This window comes from Nymphaea colorata, chromosome 6 (genome assembly GCF_008831285.2).
Source record: "Nymphaea colorata isolate Beijing-Zhang1983 chromosome 6, ASM883128v2, whole genome shotgun sequence".
In the NCBI taxonomy this organism is placed as follows: Eukaryota; Viridiplantae; Streptophyta; class Magnoliopsida; order Nymphaeales; family Nymphaeaceae; genus Nymphaea; species Nymphaea colorata.
The window spans coordinates 884,914-901,002 of record NC_045143.1 but is presented as its reverse complement, the minus strand read 5'-3'; the positions used below and the strand labels follow the sequence as shown (position 1 = coordinate 901,002).

Here is a 16,089-nt window from a genome sequence, read left to right as displayed (position 1 = left end):
GGATGGCATGGACAAGGGCTCCCCATTGGACGTCCCCAGGAAGTATTCATGCCCACATGAAGGGTGCAGGTGGAACAAGAACCATGCGAAATTCCAGCCCCTGAAATCAATGATATGTGTGAAGAATCACTACAAGAGAAGCCACTGTCCTAAGGTCTATGTCTGCAAGAGGTGCAACTCTAAGAAGTTCTCAGTGTTGGCAGATCTGAGAACACATGAAAAGCACTGTGGGGATCTCAAGTGGCAGTGCTCCTGCGGGACAAGCTTCTCTAGAAAGGACAAGCTTCTGGGACATGTTGCCTTATTCAAGGGTCACACTCCCTTTGTGAGGTGCTCAACTCTGCCAAGAAAAGCCTGATAAGGTAGAGGTGGATCACTTCAACTCCTTGTAAATATAAGTTGGCAGATTAGTATTCCCATGAATAAAGTGATTTAATCAATTAGGTGCCGAAGAGATGAGTTTTTGAATAGCATTAGATTAAAGAAACACGAAGGGGATGCGCATGTAAACTGACCTCTGACTTTATAATATGCGATTATCTCAAGAGCATGAGACATTTGTAGTTGATTTACTCTTTTTTTCCTGGATGATTGTAGTTGATATACCTAATTAACACCGTGAATAAAAGAAATTTCAAGTTTTACATGCTGAAGGGTTAAATCTTCATGTCTGTTTTCATATCACGTCACTGGTTAATGAATTAAAGTCACAGACTTCACATAATTAGCAATACCCATCAATAGTTTTCTCCCCATGATTGCTCTTCTGTTTCTTTCCCTTCAATTTTGCACAAGATCTCGATTGACGTATTTATAGATCTGTTATGTGGGAACGGGAGACAACACATGAGGATTAAGGAAGTTTCAAAGCTCACTAGGGTTGATTAGTGTTGAAGAGATGGATCCACCCGCAGATGACAAGCATCAAGAGGATTATGAATGCACGAAAAAATGAATCACGCTTGATCCTGTCTTTGATCTTTAACATGCAGAAACAAGTACGGCTTGGTCCTGTAAATATGACAATCTTACCGTCGCAAAACTGGGTGCACGAAACTCTGGCTTTTCTGTCTGCGATGCCAACGACGCGCTGTTCATTGCATACAGAACGTGAAGGCCAATAACTTTCCATGACCACCAGGCAATTCTGCTTGATAGAATGGGTAAAAGCCCTTGTTTGAATCTAATTTTGCACCTTGCACGGGAAATTAATTGAAGCTCAGCCTGCCGTTCTCTTGCGAGATAACAACTTTTAGAACAGGCAGTTGATTTTCGTGAGGATTCATAACATTGATCGAAACTGCGTATCATCAAACTCAATGCAGCTTTTTGCTAGAGCTGCGCTATTTTTCTGGAGGAATCTGAATTTCGTTATGATTATGCACGGTTTCTCTTTTGTTCCTTCTCCATATAACTTGAATATGATTTCTGTGCCGGAATCAATCAAAACCAAAAGAACTAGTGCTGAAATATTAGCTCAGCTATTGCTGGTCAGGGGTTCAAACCTCATTGGAGTTACTATTCTTTTGGGTGCACTTTTCTCAGGGGACGCCTCTTGGTGTCCGGTGGTGTTTACCTTGCAGTCTTAGAGAAGTAGAAGTACTGCTTGAACCAAGTAGCTGGAGTACCTTTTCCTTCAATCACAATACAGTACAGTAATGTGTGTCTCATGGGTCCCGTCTACTGCATACTGTTTTTATAAAGAAAAAAAACAAAACAAAAAAGAAACATTTTTTCCTTCATCATAGTATGTGTCTCTTTCTTGGTAGCAAACTGAAGCCAATTAACTAGATATATATAAGACTATATCAAACATGATTTTAGAATATAATGAACAACTAAACCTATTCTTACAGTTTCTGATCAATTGGTAGTCAAAATATCGAATGAATTGAGCCTGGTGTGCATGTGTCCATCTTGGTTTAGGTTGTCTTCACATTTACATGCCTGCCTGATTACATATTTTTCCAATTGTAAGTAATTTGACGTTATGCACATGTTGTAAGATTAATATTTGGCTACGATTTCATGCATTTCCTGTGGTTGTTAAGAAGTTCACAGTATTCTTAGTTTGATGCTGTGGTGACAGAACCCACCAAGTGTTACAGGCAAGCTGGACTTGCGATGTCATGTTTCGATCATGGTTTCCAGTTTCTCGACAGAGAAAAATATGATGATCTTGTTTCCTATTAAAAAGTATGGACGCAGATGATGTGCAAATACGGACACTGATTAAAAAGTTCCTTGGCAAGAACTCGTACTAAGTTCGTAGAGAAACATACAAAGTTGATGATCTTGGTTCCTATTAACAGGGACAAAGCTGCAGATCGTATGCAACAGCAGACACTTACGGCAGAGATCGTGGCAAGAGCTCGTACTTAAATAGTACTATAGTTGTTTTTAAAATTAAGCATTAATGGTAGCAAGATCATCATGTTGGTAATGAAGAAGAAATCAATTAATAGCAATGATGTCAATGATAATGGACACCAAAAGATAAACAGAGTGATTAATGGCGTTGATTGCCTGCCGGCCAAAAAGATGGTGATGGAGATAAAAAAATGCATATCGATCTAGTTAGGTTTCCTAATTTCTACCAACTTCTCTGTTCTAGCAGAGAAATTTACAGGAAAGTTTTGTAGAACACCGACTCTTTTGGTGCACGCATTTTTTCAGAATCAGTTTTGTGTTCCTATTTGCAGAATTATAACCTACTTGAAACTTCTGTCATCATTATGTATCTGACCCGAATATCTGTTCTTCAATCAGATTATTTGAATGTACGTACACAAGATTTTATGACCTGTAAACTTTATGAATGTTCAGATTGTCTTACATATATATATTTATGTGTTGCATTAATATGACTTCATTGAACAGAAAGGTCATGCATCCTCACAACGCACATGCTGATCATGACGATGATGAACGTTGACTTGTATTCGAGTGCAGTGGCCATGACACGATGATCATGGGCAGCATGATATATGTAGAGAGAGAGTTAGTGAAATGGCAGGAGGCATATACATATGCACTCATGCTCACTCACTGTTCTATAGTAAAACTTACCAAGATCTGACCGTACGTGCCTGTGATAATTATTTTTTGTGGGTAATCTCCAAGCTGTACATGCTTATATTTTACCTTAGATTTTTACACCTCAGGGAAGATTTAGCCTCTCAATTATTGTCGATTTCCGTGGGCTGAAATATAATTTTTTAAAATGTTGATATAGGCAAAAGCAAAATTAATTTTTTTTAAGATTACATGTTTTTTTTAAAAAAAATTTTGAGAAGAAGGGGATGGCCCCTGGCTCGGCCCTGCTCACCTGGACTTCTGAATTTGCAAAATGCAGGCTTTTTTTTTTCTTTAACAGCATTAGGTACGTCAGATCCAACAAAGATCGATTGATAGAGATGAAACTATTCTTAATTTATAAAATGTTGAATCTTTTAAAATTATACCAGCATTGCTGTAAAAGATATTTCGGCCTTTCAAGATCGTCTTTGTAACTCTTTAAAACATACCAGCGGCTATTGAATCCTTTGCCAACGACATTTTCATTTCACGATCGCCATTAAAGTACTTCTTTCTCACTAACAGCATAAAGGCCGCAGAGTTTCCACTTTTTGCTTTGGGTGAGAGATGAGAATGTGATGGACGTTTCAATTTTCATGTATTTGGATGAAATTTTAGAAAATTTGTAGTGAAATTATTGGTGAGATTGTGTTTCTATTTCAGTTCTTGTGTCGTGCAAAGAGACAACAAATATTGGTGATCATGTTGTACAATTTAAATAGAAACAGTTAACACTTTGAAAGTTTGGATCGCGTTAGATTCTGTGTCACCTTCGAAGACGTTTGATTCTCGTTCATGGAAATGCCGAAAATGGGACATCTAGTCCCTGACGTCTCAAAAATGAGAAGAACAAACACGGAACACGTCTGATTTAGACAGAACGGATGCGAAAGACAAGGTGAAGCGTCAAGCTGGCACACGCCAGAACATCTAATGTTCTATGGAACACTGCAAGGTATATGAGCGCGCTCCCCATGTCTCGCGTTTGCGTTGATGCTTGACTCGTAACATGAGCACGTCCATGAATGGGCGTTCTGACCTCGATTACGTGCCAAAGATTTTAAGTCCATACTTATGTGAAAAGAAATTAACACTAAGCTTAGTGATTTATCAAACCAAGAATCATAAGACATACTTTATATCCATACCAGTCTCGGGGGGCGCTAGAAATTTTTCATGAAGGAGGTCGAATTAAAGTTTCTAAATTTTGACTATGGCCAAAATATCATTTTTCAAATTTTTTTGTACAAAACAAGTGAAATTTTTTAAAATTTATATTGAGGTGGGGTCAAGGCCTCCTACCTTGGCTCCGCCCTTGCCAGCCCCCACTCTACTCTTATATTTGCATTATCAATAAGCTAAGTAATTTAAGACCCGAGCCAAGAGGGATCAACTATGAATCTCAAAATTGATGATCTTAAGGTTTGGCCAAAACTAATGCACTCTCCCAATAATCTTGTAAAGAAACATGTTGGGTGAGCCAGACCCATTGGTGTCAGTTTCTGCAACAGTGCACCTTTCTTCAACTTATGTATCACATCTCACTACTTAAAGACACAAAGACATATCATTCACGATAATCAAATGTAGGACCCTAACTCGACCGACCATACTATACTCCTTGAAGCATGCAATGTCCAATTTGCTGCATTCATTTTTTCACTTGTCTCTTGATATGTTGTTTTTTCCTTTGAAATTTTAAAAACCAAACCAAACAAGGAAATGCTAAGGTCTTTCAATCTTCAAATTTTCAACCAGTTCAAAAAATCTGAACCATTTGCCCCACTTGATATGTAAAACCAAGTTTTTCGAAACATTTTTTTTTTCATATAGAAAAAAGTTAGATAGAGAAACTCAGTTTAGATTATGTGGTTATTTATACCTTCAAAGTTCAAATTGCACGCCCTTAGAATTTGAAAAATGTTTTTGCCCAAGATTTTGATTCACAAAAAAAATGGTTTGTATTTCTATAAAAGGGAAACAAAGAAAAAAAAAAGGTCATCCCATCAAAAGAAATTTAGTTTAAGAACACAAGCATTCGGAATTCAGGGGACAGAAAGTAGGTAGAAATTGAGTGTAAATTGAAATTCGAACAACAAAAAAATTACACTTCTTCATCAAATATGAACGTTTTTTTGCTATATATATTTTTCAAGACACTAAGTCGTAATTCGGAGGAGCATATGGCAATCCTATCGTGAGTTGCTCTGATCGAACCACGGCCCCGCCCCAAAACACATGCATCGTCCACGTTGAGAATGGTGAGCGTCCATCAAGAAGATGGACGGCAGAAAATTCAGATCTCTTTTAGATTTTATTTTGGGTTCAGTATAACAAGTCAAAGTTCAACGCCAACGAAGGCCCCTCTCTCCTTTCCCAACGCGTTCCCCTGCAACTCTCCCTCCTCTCCGAGGCACAGCGTCACTGCTTGTTGTGGGCATCAAGCTTCCATTTCTCGCGCCTCTTCTATTCCCTTATTCCATTCCACCGTAACCGGTTCGTTAGTCAAAACCAGCAGCCTTTGGTGTTTGTAGCTTTCTTATCTTCTATAACCCTAAGGAGCCTTCTCTTCACCTTACTTCTAGGGCTTGATTTGCAGGCAGGGCGAAGATGTCCAGTGCCTTGGACATGTCTCTTGATGACCTTATCAAGACCAACAAGAAGTCCGGCGGTGGCGGCGGAAGTAATTCGAGGGGAAGGGGCCGCGGAGGAGGTGGTCCTGGTCCCGCCCGCCGTCTTCAAAACCGCGCCGCGAATCGGTCGCTCCCTTATTCGGTCAAGGTTACGGACTTCCCATGCGCTTCTTCTTCTTCTTCTTCTTCTTCTTCTAGTTCTTGTTCTGTTCTAGTGTTGCTGCCGATTTCCGTTGTTTGTTTCTTGATATAATTGTTTTTCTAGGGCTACGTTGATGGGTTGTTCTCACATCGTCTTTTCTGTTCTTTTTCTGTGTGTGGGTTTGTTTGGGCGGGCAAACGGTGCAGGCGGCCCCTGAAACGGCGTGGCAGCATGACATGTATATGGATCAGGCAGCACCGGCAGCGTACCCAGGCCTGGTGGCCCGATCGATCGAAACGGGGACGAAGCTTTACATTTCGAATTTAGATTACGGCGTTTCCAATGAAGATATAAAGGTTAGATTCTTTGTACTTCATTCTATGTCAATTCACCTTTTGTTTGGATATCTCTACTCTTTTTGTCGTCTCTACGTGTATTGCACGAAATACTGCATTCCACTTTATGAAAACATGCAAGACACAGTTTATTGCTTGATTTATTAGTTTATTTGTTTCAGTTCCTGTCTTTAGCAGCGTAGCAATCTGATCAAACTTGAAGTACTTTTTCCTTTTAAGTGTATGATTGAAAATAATTAAATAATATGCCCATGTCTGGAGTAGCTATCTTCAAAAGTTTTAAGGTTTTGGTTCCTTGAGTAGCCTCTTCAAAAGTTTTTGGCGCGTTTGTGGATTATTTGATCTGCGTGGATGTTTTTCAAAAATTGTTATCACACTCCTATCTAGACCAATGGGACAATTTGGGTTCCTTCCTTGTGTTTGTCATGGTATTTGGCAGTTGCACATAGGATTGGACTAGTTTCTCATTTGAAATAAATACTTTCTGTACTTTCTGACCATGAAGTGCCGCCATTGTATTTACAGTATCTCAGATAGGTTTCTGTGCAGAATTGAGGTAACTTGGCATGTGCGACACTATCTTTGTTTAACCATTTCTAGACTAGACTGACTAGTAGTTCCATAATAACTGTGCAACCTTACTTCTGTAGCTCTTTGGAGCCTAACTTGGTCCAGACTATATATTAATTGAATCTGAAGGGGCTAGATGGTGAAGGTGGTAGTAGAAATTGATATTTGTTTTCATGCTGGAAGTCTGTTCAACACTTTTCCTGACATGTGCGTTAATTGCTCCAAGATTATATTGGATAGCTTGCTTGCTAAGAAGTAAGTCATGTTGGTACCTAATTTGGGTGATGTAGCTGATGTGCCCATCTTAGGAAGGCAATTGTACGACACTGATTGCATATTGGGTAGTTCATGGTTTGAGTGTGGTTCAAATCCAAATCTGATCAATTCTTGGTCAATGTTTCCATTTACAAACTTCCACAATGTTAACTTTGTTTATTTTGACCAGTGTTTTATCTTTAATGAAAATAGATCATGTATGGGCGTATAAAACATTTTGCTTGAATTGTGTGATCATTGCAATGAATTGTGAATTAATTTTGCCTTATTTTTTGATTTTTTTTTTTTTGTGTGTGTGTAGACGAGTGAGGGCTTACGACGCCTTTACTTTGTGTGGGGCGCACCCCCTCAGCCTCTGATCTTAATTGTTCAAATGGTGTTTTTAAACACGGATTGTGTCAAGGTGGAGGCGATACAATAACAGTTTGATTGGGTATACTTATAGACAGTTCACTTTGTTGGTCATGCGTGAACCCTAAAACCATAATATCAATTTTAGTGAAATGGAACCTCTTCATAATGGGAAAATTTTAGTAAATATAATTGCCTAACTCATTACATAATGAGAAGTAAAGAAGAAAATTTTGTCCAATAGAGTTGATAATATTTCTTTCAGCAATGTCCTTGTAAGAACTTTAAAGGAAAATGTGTAGAAAGTAGTGTGACTTTACAATAGAGTGGTGAGTGTGTGGCTTGTGTTATTATGCACACATTTTAAATTTGATGGTCAGTGTTTGGCTTGTGTTATTATGCACACATTTTAAATTTGATGGTGCAAGATAGCTTATTTGCTATTAGAGATAAAATCAGTTACATTGAAGAAGCAATCAAATACAAATGCTCATCATCAAGATTTCATTGTTTTTTGTTGTAGCAAAAAAAAAAATTCATTTTTATTATAAAGGGGTGTTATTAGATGTAACTCGGTGAAACTTTACTTTCTTGATGTTGGACAGTCCACTTGTTTGCGAAGATGTTTTGCTAGATATAGTATGGAAGATTTAGGTTTTATATGGTTGGAACCTAAAGAATTAGAGAAAGTGGGATCTTATGATCCTTTACTTTGTAATGTCTACTTGAATTGCTTTCTTCATGAACTTCTTTGTTTTGAATGAGCATAGGTCAGAGAGCAGATAGGGTTGTACACGAGTCAAGCTGATCTTGAACTCAACTTGATAGATCGTGTTGGAGCTCAAGCTTGACTCGTTTAAGCAAAGGTCAAATAATTACCATGTAGCTTGTCTTCAATTGGTTAAACTTATCATCATGAAGAAATACAAATTTGCTTTGACCAGCATCTGCATATGCCTTCCTATCAAGCTTAACACGTGGTTTTTGAAGTTCTGAAAAATTGCATGATGGGAGGGGGTGGGAACACAAGTTACAATATTTAAAAAGTTATAATTACATTGAACATGGAAGAGCATAAACTACACGAGTTAATGTTTCAAAAAAGTGAAGACATGATGCTGATACCGAGGTCCATGACTTTCTTAATTTAACTTGAATTATTTCAAAGGAATAAACTCAATTGATTCATCTTCGTTAGTGTTCTAAAAGGAAGCCAACAACTACAATAATATGACTTATAAAGGCAAGCTACAGGCAAGAGTGCCACCACAGGGCCCTTCAAAATTGTAATGAATAGATCTGTGTTGGTAAGCTTTTCATTTCTTTCTCAATTCCACATTGGTAGGGTCACAGGTGGAAGCAAATGTGACTAGAATGAAGAAAAATCCATATCTGAAAGTTGGAACGGTTGTGATATTTGATACATTAGTTCGAAATAACCATTGAGTTTGTTTGACAAACTGAACACACAAACTTTTTGATATATGAGGGAAATGAGCATTCATTATTGGTATGTTGAGCATTTGAAATATTTGATTGTCTTTTTAACTTTACTGATTTCATGTCTAATAGCAGATAATCATTTTGCACCATCAAATTGAAAATATACACATAACAACAGACATGAAAAAACCTACCATCATGATATAAACTCACACTACTCTTCTCCGCATTTTCTTTTAAAGTTCTTACAAGGACATCATTGGAAGAAGCATTATCATATTTCCGATTCTATAAGATTTTTAGCAATATTTGCTAAATTTTTCCCACTATAAAGCAGTTTCACTTCACTAGAATTGATGATATGTTTTTGAAGTGTCCATACACAAACAATGAAGTGAGTTGTCATAGATATATAATCAATTAGTTGATTTAATGTACACTAATTTATTGTCGAACCTATTGTACTTTCAACTTCTTCTTTTTCGTTTCATAGAACTTCATGATATCCCTTTTCATAGTTACCATTCAAATGGATCCGAACTTGGGGGTTTAAAATAAGCAAAAATCTAAACCGTTAATGTTTCACCATACTAAATGTATATTCATAATATGTTATCTTTTTTGCTAAATTCTCTTTTATTGTCAACATGTCAAGTTGGGCACTCTTAAAATATCATATCTTTTATAAGCCCTGAAGTTTCACTAGTGCCAAAACTCAAAACTTGTTGTTTCTTCTCATTAGGGTGTGCAAGGCACTTGTGTCTTCGCATTGTGAATGTACTTTCTCCTGCACTTATTACAAATGTTGTTTTGCAACATTTTCATTTGTTCTTTTTCACACCAGCCACGGTTACTTATTTAAAATCATTCTAAATAAATAATTTTTGTCTTTTTCCTCTTTGCACTACAATGTGCTTTGTGAGAGACATCCTTATTTTCAGTAGGCTTTGAACAAGTTGGATTCGAAGTTCCATAGTCACAACAGAGTTTTAAACGGCGAGGTTTTTTTCGAGTATGATACGGCGAACTTGAAAAAATAGGAAAAATACGGTAAATTTTTAACTTTTTTTAAAAACTAAAAATGGGGGAAAAATAAAATAAGTGGAAAACTAATAACACAAACATGAAAAGATAAGTAGATTTGCAACAAATAAAAAATAGAAAAAAAAAAACTGTTTGACATTGAAAAAAATGAAAAAACTGAAAAAAAAAGCGAAAAGAACACGTTAAAAACGTGTTTTTTTTTCGTTTTTAACATTTTTTTCAAAAGAACACGTTTTTTTTTTTAAACTGCCAATTAATTTATCGCGTTTTTGTTTCTCGTTTTTTTCGAAAAAAAATAAGTTTTCTATGACTATGATTCTAACTATTGCCAACTATAAATTGTTGTGGACAACATCCCGGTGCTTGAGGTGGATCTGGCTAATTTGTGCATTAACCGCATAATGGTTGTTATGAAAGGAAAGGTGCAACACTAGCCGGCATTATAATTTATAATATGCTGCCTGAGAATCGGACCAGCCCTAGTTCAACATAGTAGTACAATTCCTCATTCAGAAAAACTTCTTAAGGTTAATTTGTTACTTAGATCCATTGTATGTTGAAACACAGTTAAGCAAAAACTTGAAAGCTATGAACATCAACCTACGTTAGATTGTTACAATAAGCAGCTGATTGTCATGCTTGAGCTATCTTGACCTTGGTTTATTTTACTATTCCACACATGCATGCTTGATGTAAAAATATAAAAAGGGAATTGAGTGAATGGAAAATGAAATGCATGTACATTGGGAGTTCTGTAATCCATTATGAATTGCACACGGAAATACCACAAATTTTACCTTAAAATTTATAAAACATGGAAGCATGGGTAGAGCAAAAATCTCAGGAAGGAAAGAAAAAAAATGGAAAACCCTTTCCCTCAAAGAAATTGCCTAAGCCCGTGTAAATAACACAAAGCTTAATTTCTCCCCTCGAAGATGGGCAGTTGGCATGTGGAGTGCATGAAAAGGATAAAATAAAAAGGAAAGAGAACAAAGAGTTACTGGAAAATTTGGTGACAGCTGGCCAGAGGTTGCAGATTGCCGGTGGTCAGGGAAAGCACATGGGAGGACTGAGAATGTTGGTTTGCTTTGCTGCAAGGACGCCGGTGGGCCATGGGCAGTTAGGAGACAATAAAGGATGTTGGAACCCAATAGCCAGAGTATGCTGGTCGTGTGATGACCTTGGTTGCTGGCGAGTGCCCTCTTCAAGTCAACAGGGAGAGGGAGATGAGTCAAGTAGGAGAGAATGAAAGAGGCAACAAAGCCTGAAGTTGCATAAGTGATTTTGATAATTTGATGATGTATGGATGTAAGATCCATATCTGAAACATTGAAGTTACACGTACTCAAGTTTATTGAAGTCGAGTTTGTGTATCTCGAACTCAACTTGTTTACAAACTTGAAGTTTTAATTTAAGTTTGAACAAATGAGTCTAGCTTTACTGAGTGAGTTCGAGTTGAGCCTAAGTTGGGTCCACTTGTTGAACACCCCTAAGTCCCTAACAAAACATGGTCTGGATGCATGAACTGAAGCCAGCTTGTTGCAACTTGGGGTTGCATCTATGTCACATGGGTGCAAAAGTAGTTCAAAGCATTTTGAGAAAATCATGGATGTGGCGAAATGACCATATCTATGTTCGATTTTAAGCACACCAACACATATGTGCACTATTTATATTCGTAAATTACAAATTGCTGAATAAAAAAAAAACCCAAGTACATAGGAAAAAAAATAGGAGTTTGTTGTGTCCTGCATCCATGTCTGGCCATGTTGACACATGTGCTACGCTGGCATGTTGGATCATTTTACCATCAACTTATGCATAGTCAATTTTCTCTTTCTGGCATGATGTTATCTAGTCTTGCATTACCCTTGCCTGTCCAATTATCTTAGTTTCTTAAGTAATCATTCATGAAGAGATACCTAAATATTCACCTCTAGACCTTTAACCACTGCTTGACACAACCTATGCAAAATTTTGTGATTGCCTATGTAAAGTTACTGAAGGACCCGTTAAGTTTAATGGATGTGGTATTGATCCCTTTTTCACAAAAAGCATTGGAAGCATGTTGATGAGTTACAATTTAGAAGGGATTGGATTAATTTGAATTCAATATATGAGTGATTAAGTTATTTGATCTTAGTTGATGGGTTTATGTTTGAACCTAAATGCTTCTCTTTTCAAACTTGATTACTAAAAAAAAAAATAATAATAAATATGTAAAACCTCATAAATGGAGAATGAGATAAAGATAAGGTCATTCTTGTGTGCTGCTTTCAAAAATTTCCTTCCAGATGTGTCAATTCTTTTTGGCTAAGTTAATCCTTTCTCCCACTCTTAGTGGAAGTTCGATCGTCTGGATATTTGTTTTTGCTAGGTTAATCCAGAAGCAAAAGTTTTGGATTTTCAGTTGGACCCAAAAAATGCTGAAAATCTTGACATTGCATATGTTAACCTGGAAAGGCTTTCCAGGATTTTCAGGCAGTGCTTGAATGGATCTTGTATGTGGCAGATTTCTCATTGTCACAAACAAGTTATTGGAGAAATGAAGCTTATCCTTTTAATTATTGCAGAGAACGGTGTTTAGCTAATGACATTAGGATCTCTAACTTGTAGTAAATGTAACAGGAGCTTTTCTCAGAAGTGGGTGATTTGAAGCGATTCTCTGTCCACTATGACAGAAGTGGCAGGTCAAAGGTATGTGTGTACAATTTTTATATCACTGCTGTTTTTTGTCCTTTTGATAATGGCAGGAGTTGTGCATATTTTCAGGGTACTGCCGAAGTGGTATTTTCAAGAAGATCAGATGCTATAGCAGCTGTTAAACGCTACAACAATGTGCAGCTTGATGGAAAGCCAATGAAAATTGAGATAATTGGAACCAATATGTCAACTCCTGCTTCAATACCACAAGTTACAAATGGCTTGTTGGGAAATCCCAATGGTATTCCCAGGAGGTACAGCCTTCTTAGCAGCCTATATCTGCCTTCTTTCTTCCCATTTACTGGTGTCTTTGACAGCGGACGACTACTTATAAGATTTATTGAGGGTTACTGGTCCTCATTTTACCTGATAGAACAGAGGAGGAGAATTCCAGTTTTGCAGAAGCGTAACAATTAATGAGAGAGTTCATAGAATCACATTCAAGACTTGTGCAACTGATGAGCCACATCTGGCACAATCCCACACCCTTGTTCACTGTTTAGGAAGCAAATAAACACCTAAAAGCTGTTTTCTATCACTTCCACATAAACAAATGATTAAGTATGGATCTGTAATGAAAAAGATCAGAAACAAGAATGATAATCTCTAGTGAGCAATGCCCATCCCAAAATGAATAAAGGTTGGAACAATTGTTCTTTGTAATCTTGCCTAATCTTGAAGATGTGTCATTTTGGAGTGAAGTCTAGTCATGGCAGACCATATTCATGATGGCAGAAAAAATGGGAAGTAAGCAAAATATTTTGGTTGTAAAAGCACCAGAACCAAATTGTGGTGATTTGGCTGGGAAAAGCAGAATTTACCTTTAGGAGGGAAAATATTCAAGATTATCATGATGAATTTGCTACTACTATGTTTCTGAAGAAAATACTTGTACCCCTTGTCTTTGTCTTAATAGGAAAAGGCATTGCCTTATGTTCTCAGGGAAATGGGCCTTCGATGATATGATTGAGTACGTGATTTAATGATAAAACATGTTGTGAAATTGAGACCAGAAACTTTGGGAAGGAAGCCATGCGACGTGAATATCTACCATACGTGGAAGAGCACCTTAACTTGACATAGGCTGTGGATCTACTGTGATATCTTGTAAAGATTTTAGGAATAACACGGTTTTTTTTTTCAGCTGTATGTTGACCATTTAGTTGCATAGCTGTGCAGTTACCTATAGTATATTTCTCATTCCGACACACAACAACTTCTTAAATTGTATATTGTCCTTTGACTTGGTTACTTCAATTTGTTAATAAGCACATTTGAGCTTCTTTTATTTCTCTGTCAAATGGATTTCGGTCTTGCACTAAATCCCTTTCTGCTTGTGTTCTAACAGCAGCCAAGGAAGAGAAGCTGCTGCTGCTCGTCCTAGAGGAGGAGGAGGTGGCAGTGGTCGTGGACTGGGTAGAGGGCGAGGAAGGGGAAGGGGAAGAGGACGTGGTGAACATGTATCTGCAGAAGAACTTGATGCAGAATTGGATAAATATCACTCAGAGGCAATGCAGACAAATTGAAACGTCTATAACCTAGCTCCGATGCATTGCAGCTTGCTTGAAGATACTCATCTAAATATCGAGTGTATCTTTACCATCATGCTACAGTTTCTAGTTGGGGGAGGCTGGAGTTCTTGTTACTGGATAATGAGGCTTGAGATTTGTTATTGCCGTTCATTCTGTTGCTTCTAAGTTCTAAGACGTATTAAGGCTATTAGTGGACGGTTGAGTTCTGGATCAGACTAGTTAAGCTTGAGTTCTCTTTTGCTTTCTTTTGCTTGAGTATGGAGCATAGTCCAAGTCCCTCCACATTCTTTGCTGGCTGGGCCGCCTTCTGAAAGTGGTGTGGTGGGAAATGGCAGAGAGCTGCACGATCGGTGGAGCTGTCCCTTCACATGACAGCTTACTGATCAAGGCATGCTAGGGAGCAAAAAGAAAGGAGACCCTTCTTATGAAATCAATGAGTGATCGCATTGAAGGTATTTGTCCATTTTGTCTTTCCTGTGCTAGTTATTCCTGTATTGTAATTGTTGAATGACATAGTTTCTGGAGGCTGATGTAATTGTGCAACAGTGCAAGGAGTATAGGCTCTCTTTAGATGTTGGGTTTCATGACCAATGTGATCTCTGCAAGTTCTTGCTGATATTTGATTTTTTTTCTTTTTGGGATTGTTTGTCCATGAATTTTCAGTTTATTAGTAGATTGTCCTTGGGGGCCGAATGTGAATAACTGGTTTTCTGGTTCTATGCCATCTTAGAGGTTTCAGCAGTTTTGCTTACATGTCAGATTTTCTCCAGCTTACCTGGAAAAGAGGGCTATCCTTTTCCATTCCTCAAATATGATATCAGTCTGCTTCAGCTGATTATTTCGGTGGCTTTTTGGGCTGCCTACTGATGTCTGGATATACTACTCTGCAACATAGGTTTGGATGACAACCATTGAGACTTTGCAGTTTATCTCAGAAGTATAGTTTCACTATCCACCGTAAGGACTTCCACTTGGGTTGTAGACACCTTCCCTAGATTTGCATGAGGAGCACTGATTATGGAAATAAATTATTATATTTGGTGTGGAATATAATTTAGAAGGTAAGCAGGTAAAAGTTTTCTGTATTGAGGTTCCATCCTCCCCTTGAGGTCAAAGGGGCGTTGGGTCATTGTCGTCTGCTGTTTAGAAATGTAATAATTCGTGTCCTTGTAGTTGTGCTTCTCTTCTTTTTCTTTTGGAGATGATGTGGAGCCTAGGAGAAAAGTGATCTGTGTGAATGTGCTAGATTTTAAACTCCACGGAGCCCAAATTTTATGCTTTAGATTTATGTATAACCTCCGCTCTTTGTTCTTGATTTGCTCTTTGTTTCTACTTGCTGTGGTCGTGATTATGTCTGCAAAAGTTGAAATTTTGTTCTCGTAACAAGTGATAGATCTAGATCATATTGGAGAGGAGGGGCCAAGCGGACGGATAGATTGGATTCAAATCTTTTTTGGTTGGCAAATATTCGTAATCTTTTCTTCTTCTTTTTTCTCATGTTGACTGAAAATGGTCAGATCTTTTACCAAAGGTTGAATTCGGATTTAAAAATCCGCATGTCTTCAGCAAGATTTCACCTGTTAAGTCACGCATGGATAAAGCTTTTAGTAAAATTTCACCCCTGTTCGAATAAAGGGTCTGTTCTCTAAAAGGTACGGACTACTTTTCTTTTATTTTTTTCGTTTGCAAGAACTTCCGGCTTAACGTTATTCTTTTGGCCACTGGACTACTGAAATTTTACCTGTTTGTACGTCAACCCCAAAAATATGCGTTTATAAAATTTTCACCCTTTCCATATTGTAATGGAGTGAAAAAAAGAAAAAAAGCAAGCAAAATTTTCCTGTATCTTTCTTCTTGCCATGCTCGACGATTTTTTCCAGAAACGTTTAATTTTTTCAGCCATTAAAACACCATCTTCGGCTTAAAGCAATCAAAGCGGCCCACATATTTCACCATTCCCA

The 16,089-nt window shown here is 37.5% G+C and overlaps 2 protein-coding genes across 4 annotated transcripts in view; both read left to right on the top strand.

Moving 5' to 3' along the window:
* LOC116256389 (protein SENSITIVE TO PROTON RHIZOTOXICITY 2-like) overlaps positions 1-452 on the top strand; it is a 1,114-nt gene extending 662 nt beyond the window's left edge. Inside the window, exon 1 of the mRNA XM_031632747.2 lies at positions 1-452. This exon is cut by the window's left edge and continues 662 nt beyond it. Within this exon, the coding sequence (XP_031488607.1) occupies positions 1-358 (358 nt within the window). The 3' untranslated portion in view covers positions 359-452.
* A 4,962-nt stretch (positions 453-5,414) lies between these two features.
* LOC116256654 (THO complex subunit 4B-like) lies at positions 5,415-14,712 on the top strand. Of its 3 annotated transcripts, none has more exons than XM_031633045.2 (6): positions 5,415-5,574; positions 5,678-5,859; positions 6,060-6,209; positions 12,522-12,590; positions 12,666-12,850; positions 13,948-14,712. In XM_031633045.2, the coding sequence occupies exons 2-6, from the start codon at positions 5,689-5,691 to the stop codon at positions 14,120-14,122; spliced, it is 750 nt and encodes a 249-aa protein (XP_031488905.1). In that variant the 5' UTR covers positions 5,415-5,574; positions 5,678-5,688; the 3' UTR covers positions 14,123-14,712. The 3 variants fall into 3 exon arrangements, with proteins under 3 accessions (XP_031488905.1, XP_031488904.1, XP_031488906.1); XM_031633044.2 differs by having other exon boundaries at positions 13,945-14,712; XM_031633046.2 differs by having other exon boundaries at positions 5,437-5,574; positions 5,664-5,859; positions 13,945-14,712.
* Positions 14,713-16,089: the final 1,377 nt, after the last annotated feature.